This window comes from Rattus rattus, chromosome X (assembly GCF_011064425.1).
Source record: "Rattus rattus isolate New Zealand chromosome X, Rrattus_CSIRO_v1, whole genome shotgun sequence".
In the NCBI taxonomy this organism is placed as follows: domain Eukaryota; kingdom Metazoa; phylum Chordata; class Mammalia; order Rodentia; family Muridae; genus Rattus; species Rattus rattus.
The window spans coordinates 8,229,858-8,247,643 of record NC_046172.1 but is presented as its reverse complement, the minus strand read 5'-3'; the positions used below and the strand labels follow the sequence as shown (position 1 = coordinate 8,247,643).

General features: G+C 35.8%; 1 protein-coding gene across 1 annotated transcript in view; it reads left to right on the top strand.

Annotated features, from left to right (window-relative positions):
* Usp9x (ubiquitin specific peptidase 9 X-linked) overlaps window positions 1-17,786 on the top strand; it is a 136,719-nt gene that overhangs the window by 87,547 nt on the left and 31,386 nt on the right. The window contains 11 exon segments of the mRNA XM_032889660.1: window positions 678-1,020; window positions 2,059-2,154; window positions 2,691-2,902; window positions 5,360-5,600; window positions 6,074-6,223; window positions 6,946-7,066; window positions 9,966-10,096; window positions 10,278-10,556; window positions 12,834-12,959; window positions 14,488-14,613; window positions 15,944-16,110. Coding sequence (XP_032745551.1) covers window positions 678-1,020; window positions 2,059-2,154; window positions 2,691-2,902; window positions 5,360-5,600; window positions 6,074-6,223; window positions 6,946-7,066; window positions 9,966-10,096; window positions 10,278-10,556; window positions 12,834-12,959; window positions 14,488-14,613; window positions 15,944-16,110 — 1,992 coding nt within the window.

Sequence of the window (17,786 nt, the reverse complement as noted above, 5' to 3'; positions counted from 1 at the left end):
GTGTTTTCCCCCTTTGATTGTTGGTTGACTTTATTTTATTGAGCTCTTTTGTTTGGGGGAGAAAATAGGATTGCACAATGATTTTAACTTGAGAAAACCTCTCCCATCTTTTAAGAATTATTGGCATTTCTTTAAAGTTGATGCTTTTCAACCTCACATTGATAATTGTTGCCTTAGTGAGTCATAGTTATTGATGACCTATATCCCTTTGGCTTACTAGAGCTAGAAAATGGTGCAAGCCCCTTTGCCATATTGAAGTTTGGAATCGAAGATGTGTTACAGTTCCGACTGGTTATGTTAGTACTTACCTGTGTATAACAACAGTTTTACCAGAGGCAAAAGGACCTTATTTTTAATACCTCTTATTTTAGCCTGTGCTAATAAAAATTTTATATTTTACCTCCTATTTGATCAACAAGAGTCAGATGTTTTAGAGTAACCAATGTGAGACAAATGGTTGTCTTTTTTTTTTTTTTTGCTTTGTTCTTTTCTTTCTTTGTTTAGTTTGTTTTTGATTTTCAAGACAGGCTTTCTCTGTGTAACTCTTGGAAATCAGATAAAAACCGAGAAGCAAGTTCAATATATATAATTGTGGTGTAGATATTATTTTATACACAGATAGGTAGGTTATATTTCAGAATAAATGTCAAATAAATTAATTTTTTTGTTTTTCTAAGATTTTTATTGAAGGATGGCCAGCTATGGCTGTGTGCTCCTCAGGCAAAACAAATATGGAAGTGCTTAGCAGAGAATGCGGTTTATCTTTGTGACCGTGAAGCCTGCTTTAAGTGGTATTCCAAATTAATGGGAGATGAACCAGACTTAGATCCTGATATCAATAAGGACTTCTTTGAAAGTAATGTGCTTCAGCTTGATCCTTCACTATTAACTGAAAATGGAATGAAATGTTTTGAGAGATTCTTCAAAGCTGTGAATTGTCGAGAAGGAAAACTAGTAGCAAAAAGAAGAGCCTATATGATGGATGATTTGGAATTGATAGGATTAGACTATCTTTGGAGGGTAAGTCAAAAATAGGAGCTCTGTCCACATTGTACCTGATATTGTATGAATAAGTAACTATAACTAAAAATGTGGCATATAAATTGTGTTCTGATGCTTGACTCAGGATTTATCATTATCTTGCACTTGTGTGTTCCTTACTAAGTATAATGTTGATCTATTGAAGTCTAAAGTATCTATTATGATATTTTATATTTCTATCTTTAAAGCCTTAGGTTGGTTAAATATAGCTGCTTGTATTATTATGTTTTAGATGTCTGCAAATCATATACATATACCAAAGTGTTTCATGTGGTATTTGAGTGCTTAATACTTCAAATAAGTAAAGCTTGGAGTTGTAGGGTGTTTGTCTGTTTTATAAGCAGTGAAAGTGCTTGAAAGGCAGTGCGTATGTAAGCGTGGATTAAGCCCCAGGTTCAGTCTCCAGCACATACTTTAATGTTACAAACCCTTCTCTAAATCCAAATTCGCGCCTCAGGTAAAATGAGTGGATGGCACATATTTGAAAAGTAGAGGTCTAGGCCAGCCTGAGGCTAGAGATATAGAGTAAGATCCTGAAAATAACAGCAATAATCACACTTTACATGATAATGAAAAATATAAACAGTTGAATAGAGGAAGCCTATATATCTTTGTTCCTTGTCTCCAGGCTTTCTTAATCTTGCCTTCTCCAAACCTCTCTACAGGGATCAGCCTTGACATATTTCATCTAAACACTAGAGGGTAGGACAGAGTTTGAAAACCACAATGTAAATAGGTATGGATTGTAAATATTATAGAACTGAGAGAAGGAAGAATTTTTATACTAAATCTGTATTCAAATAGAATCTTGTTTTCTTCTAGCTAGTTTAAATTCCTCCTTGAAAGCCTCATATTTTGGTCAAACCATATTTTATTTGTAGTAAATTTAAAAATTGGCATTTATTCTTGGATCTGTTTGTCTCATTTACTTACTCAGTGTACCATTATGTTGTTGAATAGTGTATTAAAAATAACTAATGAAACATTTCTTGAGAAATATTAATTTTTTTAATGTAGGTTGTAATTCAGAGTAATGATGATATTGCCAGCCGAGCTATTGATCTCCTCAAAGAGATATACACAAACCTTGGTCCAAGACTGCAGGTCAATCAGGTGAGAGGATCTGCATTAAAACTTGTACAAGCTAGAATTCCAATTGATAGGACTATAATCCTTACAAGATGTTTCTCTTTAATTCAGAATTAACTGGAAATTGTTTTGTTTCAGCTATTAAACACATATGTAAAAGCTGGGTGTGGTGGTATATGCCTATGATCTTGGTATCAGAGAGCTTGGGACAGGAAAATTATAGGTTTTAAGCCAGTTTGGACTATATAGTAGCACTTTGCCTCAAAATATATACATATATAAAATACTTATATGAAGTACTATCTAAATGAATCTTGCCTTGATGCTAATCTTGAAGAGGTTGGGTTACTTTGAATGTCAATTATTATGTATTGAAATACTAAAGACTATCCTGAGTTTCTTTTGTAATTAGTAACATATACTCTAAATTTCTTTTTTTATCTCCTTTGATAACTTATTTGACATTAGTTTCTCTTTAAATAATAAACTATCTGCTTAAAATATGATTATTGTTTAGAGCAACATTGTTAGATGTTCTCCTCTATATATTATATTTGCAGGTGGTGATCCATGAAGACTTCATTCAGTCTTGCTTTGACCGTTTGAAAGCCTCTTATGACACGTTGTGTGTTTTGGATGGTGACAAAGACAGTATTAATTGTGCAAGACAGGAAGCTGTTCGAATGGTCCGAGTATTAACTGTTTTAAGAGAATATATAAATGAATGTGACAGTGATTATCATGAAGAAAGAACAATTTTGCCTATGTCAAGGTTTGTGAATAATTGATACCTGGGATTAATTTTTAGTTGCTTGATATTTTCCTAACCATTTCCCTATTTTAAAATGTGTACAAGGGAAAGAGAAGAAAAGAGATTTATCTTTTGGAAAATGTATCTTGACCTTTAAAAACATAAGCATCGGGTTGGGGATTTAGCTCAGTGGTAGAGCGCTCGCCTAGCAAGCTTCAAGGCCCCGGGTTCGGTCCCCAGCTCCGGAAAAAAACCAACATAAGCATCTTATGGAGATATTTGCTTATTTTTGTGATAGAATAGTTTATTAGGGAAGAAAGTAGGTCAGAGTTTCTCGAGCTTTTTAAAAAAGTTTGTGATTATTTTGTTTTGCTTAAATATGTTTCTCACTGTGTAGTGTTCAGAGTGGCCTTAAACTTAGATTGTCACTGCTTCCCCTGTGCAGGGATTACATGCCCACCATGTTATCTTTTTTAAATAATAGACTTTTTATTCCTTCAATGTCAGTTTTTATTTTATTAATTTTCCTTTTACATAAAAAAATACTATTTCATTTATGTGGCTGTGCATGTGCCGTGGTGCAAGTGTGGAGATCAGAGGATAATTCGAAAGAGTCTGTTCTTTTACCATTTGGGTCATTTGGTTCCCAGGGACCATTTGGGTCTTCAGGTTTGGTAGCAATCCCCTTTATATATTGAGAAACCTCATAAGCCCCAAGTTTCAATATAATTGTTTTATATACACATTTTTATGAGTGTAGGTGTACCCACCATGCTCCTTTGTGGAAGCCAGTAGTAGACTTTGGGTGTCCTGTTATTCTCCTTACTATTCCGTTTAATCTGTCCTCTCAATGAGCTAGGAGCTGGACAGGCAGCAAACCCCAATCATCTTATTTTTGTCACCTACACTTTTAGAATTATAAGCACCTTTAGCTAAAAAGCTAATATAGGGGCTGGAGATTTGGACTTGGGCCCTTGCTTTGTGCTTGTACAGCAAGCACTCTTACCACTGAAACATCCCTTCAGTTTCAGTTTTCATACTTGTTTATACTGTTAAACATTATAGCATGCCTTTTAGCCGAACACTCAGGAGGCATAGGCAGGGGGGACTGTTGCAGGTTTGAGACTGACTTCTTCCCTGGTCAGTATAATAAGTTCTAGCTCAGTCAAGGCTCCATAGTGAGATTCTGTTACAAAAAAAGGGGAGAAAACATGGTGCATAGTTCATTTTTTCCTTTTTTCAGATTTAGTTTATTTTCTGTGTATGAGTGTTTACTTACATGTATGTATGTGTTCCATATGTATGTCTGGTGCCCTTAGAGGTCAGAAACAAGCCCTAGATCCCCTGGGACTAGAGTCATAAGACACTTGAGCCCTGTAAGGTGAGCTGCCATGTAGGTACTAAGAACCTAACCTGGTTCCTCTGCACCCTGTCTCAAACAAACAACAACAAAATAATACTCAGATTGAAAATTACTTCAATTGAATTCTTAAAAACTCACATGACAGGTAATCAGAAACACACTTTCAAATAGTTTAACCATATTTCTTTTTTTTTCTTTTTTTTGGTTCTTTTTTTCGGAGCTGGGGACTGAACCCAGGGCCTTGTGCTTCCTAGGCAAGCGCTCTACCACTGAGCTAAATCCCCAACCCCAACCATATTTCTTTTAAGGCCTTACCATTTAATAATTCAAATAATATTTATGTTAAGTTGTTCCTTGATATAATTTCATATTTTTTGTATCATACCTTCAAGATAAAATGTCAACATAATGTAGTTTTGGAATGACTTGATGAAAGGTTTTTGGGCAATTCTGGGCAGTAGTGCGTGCCTCTAATCCCAGCACTCAGGCAAAGAATGGTGGTGGATCTCTCCCAGTTGAGGGCAACTTGGTCTACATAGCAAGTTCAGGACAGCTAAAGCTACACAGTGAGAGAGTCTCACAAATCAAAGTTCAAGCAGAATGTGTAACAGCTTTTTTATTGATGTTCTCAAGGTAAATCTTAACTTGCACATTTATAAACAGCAAGGATTAGTGATTTGGGCTTTACAAGTATAGAAGTGAATGAAATGTTCCTACTATATCTGTATCTTAATCGGTGGGGCAGATTGGATGTAGTTGCTTAGAGTTGCTCATCCTCGCCTTAGATATGTAATCCTTCTACCTCAACAATGGCTGGGATTTCTGGAATGAGGCACCATGCCTGGTATTTGTATTAATTCTTTTTAGGTCAATACATTATTTTATATGATTGTGAACATCAAAGTACTAACAGTGGAATATAGTCATTGTGTTTTGGATACTAGAGTATTTATAGTTAAAAGGATAAAGAATTTTTTTCCAAGGCACTATAATGTCTTCAATTCACTTTTATTTAATAAGAAAATATTCAATGTTAAAGTTCCATCTTTATTTTTTTGGCAGCTAAATTTGGAGATTTGCTGAACATAGTATTTTCCATTTCTTTTCCCCACCAGAGCTTTCCGTGGCAAACACCTCTCTTTTATAGTTCGGTTTCCAAACCAGGGCAGACAAGTAGATGACTTGGAAGTTTGGTCTCATACAAATGATACCATTGGTTCAGTTCGACGATGTATACTAAATCGCATTAAAGCCAATGTAGCTCATACAAAAATTGAACTCTTTGTGGGTGGTGAGCTTATTGATCCTGGAGATGACAGAAAGTTGATTGGACAATTAAACCTAAAAGATAAATCAGTAAGTATATTTAGTTACTCCCTGAAAATTTTTTAAATAGAACCTCACTCTGTATTTTATTGTTAACTATTTATTATGTGAATCTTAATGTCAGATGCTAAGGTTATAACACTAATTTAGACATGCATCGAACACTTAGAATATATCAAAACAAGTAGTTAGAACAAAGAGTACTTTAAAAAATATTAGCATCTAATTTTTGTTTAATTATTTTATGTATATGATTGTTTTGTATGCATGTATATCTGTACCATGTGTATGCCCCTTGAAAATCATAGGAAATTGGATCCCCTGAATATTGGTGCTGGGAATGCAACCCAGGTCCCCTACAATAACTGCCAGTGCTCTTAATCAGTGAGCCACCTCTCAGCCCAGCATCTAGTTTTCTAAATTCAATTGTTGACATATCACTAGCTTCCAAGTTTTCTCTTGTTTTTTTCCTTGTCTTTGATTCCAATTTGTATCCTTTTCAGCTAATTACAGCCAAACTTACACAAATCAGCTCCAATATGCCGTCAAGTCCTGATAGCTCCTCTGATTCCTCAACTGGATCTCCTGGAAATCACGGTAATCATTACAGTGATGGTCCCAACCCAGAGGTGGAAAGCTGTTTGCCTGGAGTGGTAAGTATATTCAGTTGTGCAGGTCATTATATTTGTTGAGAATTGCTGAGAACAGACAGTACATAAACAGGATGTTTTTGTTGGAGAACAACTGATTTTGTTGTTGTTGAAGAAATATCTGCACATTTATCCTTCAGTCCCTCTGAAATGTAATTGTAACTCAGTTGAAATTTAAACTAAAACTTCCCTGTAGTTAATAAGTATTTAGTTATATGTACATATAATTAATCCATTGGAATTTAATTATAACATTTCAGTATACAAATTTAGAAAGCCGTCACTGTTTTACATATTTGTTTTATAAAATGGATTTAAAAAAAACTTTGTATATATGAAAATATCCATAATCTTTGTCATTGTATCCAAAGAAAACACTGGCGTCCCCTACTGACCTCTGCTTTCACTTCATAAGAACTTTAATGACTGCAGTAACACCAGTCAATCCAGTGTAAGAACAAATTGGTTAGAAGTTTAGTAATGGCATGGTGGCAGTTTCACTATGTTCGGAGTCTCTTTAAGTTATATGCAGGTGAGAAATAGTGTAATAAAACAAATGTGGCCTGGATGATGTTTTAGGTCTGCACCATGAAGAATTTATACAGATGAGATGAACAAGAATAACAGAAGTAACAGGAGCAAAGTATGGAGATAAGATTTTAGGAAGACCTTTTTTGAAGCCCAGGAGTAATTTTTCAGCTAATTATTTGTGTCTTATATTCTAGATAATGTCACTTCATCCCAGATACATCTCTTTCCTTTGGCAAGTTGCAGACTTAGGGAGCAGCCTAAATATGCCCCCTCTTAGAGATGGAGCAAGAGTTCTTATGAAACTTATGCCGCCAGGTAAGGTGTTTTCAATGATGACATAGTGCATGCTAACAATAGAAGGTATATTAACAAATTCCTCTTCTAAGTAAACCATATATCGGTGGTTAGTAAAGTAGCCTGTAAGCCAAAATCTTTTTTTTTTTTTTCTTGTCTTTTTTTTCGGAGCTGGGAGCTTGCCTTTACCACTGAGCTAAATCCCCAACCCTAGCCAAAATCTTCTAACAACTTATTTTTATACAGCCCAATACATAAAGAAAGTGTCTAAATTTTTCAAGGGCTAAAATAAAATCAGAACAATATCTATTTGGAGTTTTAGGAGATGGCTCAATGGATAAAGGTGTGTGCCTGCAAGTCTGATGAACTGTAGAAGAGAACTGACTCCCTTCAGCTGTCCTCTGACCTCCACATTTACCATTCCTCACATACATACACACCTACAAATAAATGTAAAAAAAATAGAAGTTTTGATACAGATTCTGTGAAATTTTTAGTATCTGTAATTTTTTCAGTTTTTCTGTCTTACAGCTACATCCATTCATTTATATATTTTTTGCAGATTTTTGTTGATCAACAGCTGAGAGCTCAGTAACAAAGACCATGTGGCCCAAAATCCTAAAATAATGTAGTATGGCCATTTGCAGAATATGTTTGCCTGGGACCAGTAAGATGGCTCAGTAGGTAAAGGTGCTTGCCACCAACCTTGAAGACCTGAATTTGATCCCTGGGACCCACATGGTGGAAAGAGGATGTATTCTTTCACATTGTACTCTGACCTCCACGTGGGTGCCCATGGCACAAGCACATAAACAGTTGTGCACACAAATACAAATAAACAAAGCTGTACTCAGACAGCTTTGTGCTTTGTGTGTGTTCTCCACTGGCCCCATGTTCTCCTCTCTCTCTCTCTCTCCTCTCTCTCTGTCTCTCTCTCTCTCTCTCTCTCTCTCTCACACACACACACACACACACTAATTTTTACTTCATTTAAGTCAAGCTATAGTCCAAATTTGAAACAGTGAACAATTGATTAAAGTTTGTACTGTTTTACCAAGCAGAATGAGTTGTTTTTCCTAAGAGCTACCTCCTTCCAGGAGTTTAAAGATTATTTTTAAATATGCCAGTCTATCTTAAGCTCTTTATAGTCTCTCTTCTCTGTCTGTCTCTGTTTCACTCTGTCTGTTTCTTTCTGTTTCTGTCTGTCTTTCTCTTGCACTCTCTCTTGCTCTCTCTTTCTCTGAGACAGGGTCTTACTATGTAGGTTTGCTGTCTTAGAATGCATGGAGATCCACTTACCTCTACTTCCTTAGTGCTTGGATTAAATGCTTGCACCACTGTGCTTTGCTGGATTTACTTTTTTAAATAATGCATTGCTATAATTATATAATTACTTGGATCTGGGTATCCTTCAAAGAAACTTGAAAAAAAAATAATCTAAGGCAGAAGCTTACAAACGGTAAATCCATATGATTGGAAGCCTGCTCACTTTTCTGAATTGCTTAAAAAATATGTTTTCCTTTACTTTTCTAACCGTGCTTTTCTTAACACTTGGACTTTCCCCAAGTACATTTGACTTTCTAAAGCTTCCTTTCCTGCCATGTGGTTTCTTGTTTACCACAGGTCTTACTTCCTTGCCAGCATAACCTTCCTTCTCCTTCAGGCAGCTACTCAAGTTTCACAGCTTACCTTCCCAGAGGATTTTCTTTTAAACTCTAATAAAATTGTCCTTCATCTTCCACAACATAAGTGAATAACCCAAAACTATAGCCAACTATTGATAGCAAGTTTATGGATAGGGTTTTTTGACATCTATATTTTATAATAAAAAGCTTATATATGATCGGGGACCTGAAATAATTTAGTTACACATATAAGAGCTGGAATGGCCACAAAGCGAACCTTTAGTTAAGACTCCAAATACATACATTTTAAGCTAAAACCATTAAGTGATTTATTTAGAATTCATTGCTTTTATTTAAGGTTTTTTGTTTGTTTGTTTGTTTGTTTGTTTTTTTGACAGAGTCTTGCTAATTGTTCCTGGCTAGCTTTGAACTCAAATTTGCCTGCCTTTACTGGGACTTAAGGCATATACCACCATTCATGACCTTGAACTTTTGTTTTAAAACATTTGTTGCATTTACATATTCATTTTTTGTGTGGGTACCACTTTGTGTAGAGATCTTGAAGATTGCCTCAGGAATCAAGTTTCCTCTTTGCCACTTGTAGGTTCTGGGAATTGAACTCAGGTCTTTCTCAGTTTGGTAAGGGTAGTTACCTACTGAACAATTTCACTTAAACTCCTTTCTTTACTTCCTTTTGGTTCCATCCTTCATTCAAGGTTTTTGCTTTTTGTTTTGTTTACTGAGACAACGTGTCACTATGTTGTCCTGGATATCCTGCCACTCCAGGTTGACTTCAAACTTACATAACTCTGCTTGCCTCTGCCTCTGCACTGAGATTAAAGGTTTGCACAACAGTGCCAGGCTCTTTTTTTCACGCTCTATTAATGTTTGATTTTTTTTTATAAGGTTCAGTTTCTTGAGTACTGTGATGTCTTTCAGTGAAACAAAGTGATCTGTAATGTCAGAAAGTACGAAATAAACTTGGGAGTAAGAACTGTTGCTGTTTTTTACACTTCGTTTGGAAGTGGGTTTTTTTTTTAAATCAGTCTCCTGCAATTGGATAGAGAACGTGTTGACTGGAGGCTCCGGGATGAGAGACAGTTCCCTTATGTTTAGGCTGGCTGATTAAAAGGCTCTGGTTGGTGTTTTGATTCTCTCTGATTTGTTTACTTTTAAGTCAACCCAAGTATAGATAGCTTAACTGAATTGTTTGCTGTTTCATGCTCTTGAAAATGCTAGAAGTGATATAGATGTGAATTGTGTTTCATTTCATACTATGCCTCTTTCTTTTACAGATAGTACAACAATAGAAAAATTAAGAGCTATTTGTTTAGATCATGCCAAACTTGGAGAAAGCAGCCTTAGTCCATCTCTTGACTCACTTTTCTTTGGTCCTTCAGCCTCACAAGTGCTATACCTAACAGAGGTTAGTTTTTTTGTTTTTGTTTTTCATTTTGGACTCAGTTCTTCTTGTTTAAATTTGGTCTTTGATGTATGTATAAGGTGGGTTTGAGGTAGTCAATGTCTTTGCAGTCTTGATGGAGCTTATGTCTTAAATCCCTTTTAATTCAATCCGTGTCTCTTCCCCACCCCCCTTTTATTTTCAGGTAGTCTATGCCCTGTTAATGCCTGCTGGTGCACCCCTGGCTGATGACTCCTCTGATTTTCAGTTTCACTTCTTGAAAAGTGGTGGTTTGCCCCTTGTTCTGAGTATGCTAACCAGAAATAACTTCCTACCAAATGCTGATATGGAAACTCGAAGGGGTGCCTACCTCAATGCTCTTAAAATAGCCAAACTGTTACTAACTGCCATTGGCTATGGCCATGTTCGGGCTGTGGCAGAAGCATGTCAGCCAGGTGTAGAAGGCGTGAATCCTATGACATCGGTAATACAGACTTTTGTTTTGGTTTCTAAAATCTCTAATAGTACATAGTCATTTTCAAGGTTAAATTTCTCAATGATTCTAAAGTGTAGAGTTCAACTTTGGCTCATATATGTCTTGTTAATAGAAATGTTCACTTATTACTCTATATTTGTATTAAAAGTACACACTTCACTGGCTTTGCTACTACTAGTTTAAGAGGGCATTTCCTTCGGTTCCTTTCAGACCATTTGAGTTTTGCTTCACTCTTAAGGTAAAATAAATGCCACTTGAATGAATTTCTAACTTGTGCCAAGCAGATAAGAAGTGATGTTAAGATTTGTAATTGATTTAGCCTTTTACCAGGTTTTGTCCCATGTTCATTGGCTTAAACTTTAATTATGAAGGCCATTTTGCTGGTCTCAAAATATGCTAGAGTTTAATGACTACTTAAAGGCCAAACTATGTAAATAGTTACTGAATTACTGATAAAAGACAAAAGTCTTTAGTGGGTTGAGGCAAAAGGATTATAACATATTCAAGGCCAGCCTGGGCTACGTAATGAGAGTCCCTGTTTTTATTCTTAAAATAGTCTCTAAAATAATTCATAAATGAAGTTTTTAATAAGATTTGTTGGGCCTTTTTTGTTTATTTTTGTTTTCTGGGGATTTTTTGTTTTGTTTTTTGAGATAGTTTTTCTGTTTAATCCTAGCTTCTACTAGATCTTGATCTATAAACCAGGCTGGCCTTCAACTCAGAACTCACAAAGATCTACCTACCTCTGCCTCCCAAGTGCTAGGATTAAAGTTGTGCACCACCGTGCCCAAGTATAAATGAAGTTTTATGATAGATACTTAAGATTTGCCTACTAGCAATCTTAAAGGTCAGTTGAGATGGGAGAGTAAGGGAGTGATTAGGTAATTGACAATAGTTGAGGCAGAATAATGGAGACCTTGATCTTGTTAACAATAATTATTGTTATTTTATGTAATTGATGTTCTGCCTGCACTTTTTTTTTTTTGTTTGTTTTTTGTTTTTTTTCGGAGCTGGGGACCGAACCCAGGGCCTTGCTCTACCACTGAGCTAAATCCCCAACCCCCTGCCTGCACTTTTGTCTTCGAGTGTCATATTCCCTGGAGCTGGAATCACAGACTCCTACTGCTGAACTGTCTCTCCAGCCCCCAATAATAATTGTATTATCTTAATCTGATCACTTTCATATGTTAGAAATTTTCTGTAAACTAGCCAGGCATGGTGGAGACTCATAACATGAGGATCTGGAAAGCTAAGACAAAAGGATCACATATTCAAGGCCAATCTTTGGCTACATAAGACCAAAAACAGACAAAAAAGAAGCAAAAGGAGTGAACTTTTTCCATAAAAGATAAAAATGACTAAGATTATATATTGTATACTATGGTCCATTTCATTAGGATTTTTAAAATAATTTTTAATGGGTTAAAAAGGAAAGACTGATGCTTATCAGGTATGATGGTTCTTACCTGTAATCCCAGCACTTGGAATGCCAAAGCAGGATGTATGCAAAAAGTTTAACACCCCTCCCCCACCACCAGCTTTAACCTGAGACCTTGTATCTCACCGAATGAGGGAGGACTCTTGTAAGGATAAAAAGATTCTTATTTTAATCCATGACATGACTACTTAATGAAGTGTACAAAACACACAAAAGGCAATAGCATGCTTCCTCTTGTATCTTTTCTATAATACTTAGAGAACATGGCCATTTGCTAGCTGTAAATACTAAGGTATTATAATTGTGAAGTATTTGTTGTCAATTAAAAGCTAAACACAAATTTAGTAGTAGTAGGGATATCTTAAACATTTACAGTATAGAGAAAAGTTACAATTCAAAAGATAATCAGAAGTATTTAGCTAACTGCATTATCTGTTTCTCATTATTAAAACACTTAATATACTATTAAGTAAAAGTACTGCTATTTTTTGTTTGTTTTTTTATAGTCATAATTTTTCTAATTTTCAAAGTAGAATTTTGTAACTAGAGATTATGAACAGGGTCTGCTTAAAAGGATACACATGTAAAAAATATGATTTACTGCATCTTGAGATGAGTTTGGACTTGATATGTTAATAGAAAGACAGGCCAGATTAATCTAGAATAGGGGACTGTAGAGAAATCTGTTCTAGTTGCATACCACGTTGGCAGGATATTGTGTGTAAATGTGGAAAGAAAACATCTTAGGAATGTCGATGAATGGGGTACGAATGATTGGGTCAAGTTATATACAGAATACTGACATAAGATGGTTAACTGTTTTTCAGGTCAACCAAGTAACTCATGATCAAGCAGTGGTGCTACAAAGTGCCCTTCAGAGCATTCCTAACCCATCATCTGAATGCATGCTTAGAAACGTGTCCGTTCGTCTTGCTCAGCAGATTTCTGATGAGGTTAGTATTGTAAGAGTTATATAGAATACATCATACATAATGTTTTACAGGTCATAATTGTTACTATACAATTTTAAAAGATTTTATTCTGTGTGTTTTGCCTGCATGTAATATGTCTGTGCACAGCTTGCATGCCTGATGCTCTTTGAGATCAGAAGAAGGCATCTGGATCCTCCAGAACCTGGAGCTACAGACCATTCTGAGCTTCCATGTGGATGATGGGAGTCGAACCCTGGGTCCTCTGGAAGAGCAGCCAATGCTCCTAGAGCTGTCTCTCTAACCCTTTTTAAAAATTCACTCATTTTACTGTTTCAGTCTAGATCATGTTTTTTCTAATGCCAATTAATATTCTTAGTACTTTTTTCAACTTTTTATATAATAAACAGCATTTTTTCAGAGTATATATATAACATTTCACACTCATACAAACACTACACAATAAGTTTTCTTTTGGGACTTACAGTCAAATCCAACGTTTCACACCTATATATATATATCCCTAAGACAGACCGTTTCTGTAACTATTCCTTGTGGTTTTTTGCAGTCAGTACTTCCTTTCAGTTCTAATATCAGATATCCACTAAATTTTTTGTCCCCTATGAAAGTTTTCATTTTCTTGAGTTTTTTTTTTTTTTTAAGATTTTATTTTATCGTATGAGTACACTGCAGCTGCCTTCAGACACACCAGAAGAGGGTATCAGATCTCATTACAGATGGTTGTGAGCCACCATGTGGTTGCTGGGATTTGAACTCAGGACCTCAGGAAGAGCAGTTTGGTGCTCTTAACCACTGAGCCATCTCTCCAGCCCCCCCATTTTCTTGAGTTTTATTCAGTTGGATCATGCCTATAATCCAAACACTTGAGAGGATAAAGCAAAAGGATAATAAATAGGCCAGCCTGCAAGAACCAATCTCAAAAAAAGTTATTGATGACTTTATGAATTGTCAGTGTTCTAAGGTACAATAGATCATTCCATTTTGTTAAATAAATTCATTTTGTGGGATCACTGTATGCTAGTCGTGGTGGCTCACCTATAGACCTAGGACTTAGGGTCAGAGGTAGACAAATCTACATGAGTTCTAGGCCTGCCTGGTCTGCATAGACTGTCTGAAAAAAAATATATGCATGCATATATGTACACTCAGACACACATACACGTAAATAAAAAAGTAGGTAGATCGGGGTTGGGGATTTAGCTCAGTGGTAGAGCGCTTGCCTAGGAAGCGCAAGGCCCTGGGTTCGGTCCCCAGCTCCAAAAAAAAAAAAAAAGTAGGTAGATCATATATATTATAAAATAAAACATATAATCCCATTATGAATATTCCATGATTTGTTTATATATGTGACAAAATATACTTGGGTTTTTTTTTTTTTTGCCCTTTAGATATGAATAAAACTGCTATGAAAATTTTATACCAATATTTGAACTTCTTATTCTCTAATATGTGGGCATGAAATGGTTGTCATTTCTGTGGTGATCAACACTAATAGTCTTCTCAACAGTTTTAATTAATCATTATTTTATAGGCTTCAAGATATATGCCTGATATTTGTGTAATTAGAGCTATACAAAAGATTATTTGGACATCAGGATGTGGGGGATTACAACTGGTATTCAGCCCAAATGAGGAAGTCACAAAAATTTATGAGAAGGTAAGAATTTTGAGAGAAATATACCCCTATATAAATGAATATATATATATGGCTACACTTCTGTGTTCATCCTTAAACATCACTTGCATAGTTATAGTTGCAGCTGTACCTGAACAAAGGTTTATTTTTAAAACAAAGAATTTAATCTTGAGATTTAATCTGAGGCTACTTTAGAATAAAAGTGAGATTTTTACATGTCAGTGAAGTCAGACCATCTCAAAGAATTTGCATTTTCCTTTATCTTTCAGTCCTGTGTAAGTTAAGGTTCTGTTATGTATACCTACCCCTTAGACACTTGCATTCTTAGAGGTTTGTTGTTGTTTTGTTTTGTTTGTAGTTTTGCTTTTGTTATTTTTTATGTGTATAAGTATTTTACCATATGTATACATGTGTGCTATGAATGTCTGGTTCCCTCAGAGGTCTGTGGGGAAGAGGGATTGGATCCCCTGGCAGTTGAAAGCCACCATACAAATGCTATGTATTGAACCTGATTCCTCTGTAAGAACAAGAGCTCTTAACTACTGAGTCAACTCTCCAGCTCACACTTCTCCATTCTTAAGAAAAACTTGAGTAATAAGAACTTCTTGCTCAGTATAGTGCCCTCTTTATATTGAACACTTTGTCCTTCCTGCTATTTTGGTGTTCTTGTAGAATCTGTTTGGTATAGTGTCTCTTTGGTATATTATTTGGTAAAATGAATGAAAGCCCATTTCAGTCACATTAAAGTCACAGCATATTTGGAGTTAGGAAAAAATGTTTAAGCCTTACTGAACGCTTGTTCAAAAAGACTGGATTTTTTTTTAATTAAATAGCACAATAATATACCTACCTATTGTGCTAGAGTGGTTCACAAAGAAGGAATGATTGGTTGTTGGTTCAGACGTGTACAACTCAGAAGGTCTCTAGGAGCTTCTTAACTACAAAGTGCTCAATGATATATTTGTTGAGTATATGTCCAACCCCTTTTGGATCATAGCAAAATATTGGCATTAGACTTAGTTTTCTATTATAGTTTCCAAACTATTTCAAAAGACCTCAAGAAATAAGTAGAGAGAGGGAATATGTAGTTTAATGGTAGGTAAATTTTAAGCACTAAGCTTTTGAAGTTACATAGAATTTTCTTTTAAGCACTTTCTAAATTAACTTACAAAGGATTTAGATTTCTTCATTGCACTTTTCAAACATTAGTTTTTATTGTTTTCCTTCCCTTCCTCCTCCCTTTTCTTGTTCTCTCTGTTCCCCAACAAGGTGTTTTCCCTTATACTTTCATATTACATAAGGTTTTTCTTTAAAAGCTTCTTTAAATAATTTGTTCCCAATTATTTTACAGACCAATGCAGGCAATGAGCCAGACCTTGAAGATGAACAGGTTTGCTGTGAGGCATTGGAAGTGATGACACTGTGTTTCGCCCTGATTCCAACAGCCTTAGATGCTCTAAGTAAAGAAAAGGCTTGGCAGACATTTATTATTGACTTACTGTTACACTGTCACAGCAAGTAAGTTTATTTTTTATTTAAGAAACTTGATCTTATGTTTGTAAAGTAGAATCAAATTTATGTTGACACAAGGTATTATAGAAACCAAATACTCTCCATGGTACATTAATGTTGAGGAAATTTTTACTTACTATTTAACCTAACCTAAATTTGTTTAATTTTAGTCAGCAAAATTGGGTAGGATATTGGCCTCCTGTCTTGTATTTCTCTGCCAACTTTAATGTGAAATTTTATGGGTTACCATAGGAATTTAAGCATAAAGATTGGTTAATTATAATCTATCATTTTTTCATTTTAAGAACATTTAATCAGTATTACTAATGTTTCAAGCTGATTTTATACAAGTAATTTGGATTTAAGGCAATTCAAATCTGTAGATTGGTTTACATCCTTTTATAGTGGTCTGATGCTGATCTTCACATGTAATTATAAAATTAATTAGGCAAGACATGGCGGCACACATCTTTAATCTCAGCACTTTGCAGGCAGAGAACAAAGGGACCTCTGGGCTTGTGGCTAGGCTGCTCTACGTGTTTCAAGACAACCAGTGCGACATAGCAAGGCCATGTCTCAAAACAAAACCAAAGTAACAACAACAACAAAACAAACAAGCACAGCCTGTTGGTGGTTGCAGCACCACCACCATATAGACCTCTAATCCCAATACACCTGTAGTACTAGCACTAGGCAGGCAGGAGGCAGAGGTAGACAGATTTATGTGAGTTCAAGGCCAGTCTCTTTTAACAGAGCTAGTTCTAGGATACCCAAGGTTTCACAAAGAACCCTGTCTTGAAAAACAAAAAACCACCACAAAATCTAATTGATGTCATTATGGCTTGGATACAACTTGCCTAGTCCTAGCAACTAACATGATCCAGTGGAGCATCAAGTGAGAAATGTGTAGTGATCAGAAAAGAACCTTGAGTGATTTCCTTGAAAATAGCCAGTTTAGCCTGTTAAACTCTTTTTCATCTGGGTAGTAGTAGCATCCCTTTAATTCCAGCACTGGGGAAGGGGGAGAGGCAGTGGCAGGCATATCTCTTAAGTTCGAGCCCAGCCTGTTCTACAGAGTGAGTTCTAGGATAGCCAGGGCTACACAGAGGAACCAGAGGGCTGTGGAGGTTGGGGGGAGAAAAGAAACCCTTTTTCATGAGATCCAAACACATACAAAAGAGGGGAAACTTGCTACCTCTTTAAGAAAATTGTACCATAGTTAGACAGCTGTGTACATTGAAAAAAGTAGGGTGAATCATTCTAGTTCCATTTAATCATGAGTCATCTTCAAGGAACTATTTTATTATAAACACAGTAGTTTTCTACCCTTAGAGACTATCAGAATCATCTGAAAGATTTGTTAACACATTCTTGGTCAGGCCTACTACTAGCATTTCTCTTCGGATCTGAAAATTGGCATTTCTATGAAGTTACCAGTTGATGCCGATGTTGCTCATCTGGGGGTCATGCTTTTGGAATCAATGCCACAGGATAAGGAAGAGGTGCAGCAGTATGCGTTCTGTGATAACATAATCCCCACTGGCCCCTCCTCTAAGGCACAACTGATAAAAGTTCTAAGGAAGGGGGACTGGTTTTTAAGGTTCGATATAGGGGCATGTTTTATCTATTGCTAGTTTTATCCTCTTCCAGAAAAGGGTTGATGCATTCCTCAAACTCTTCAG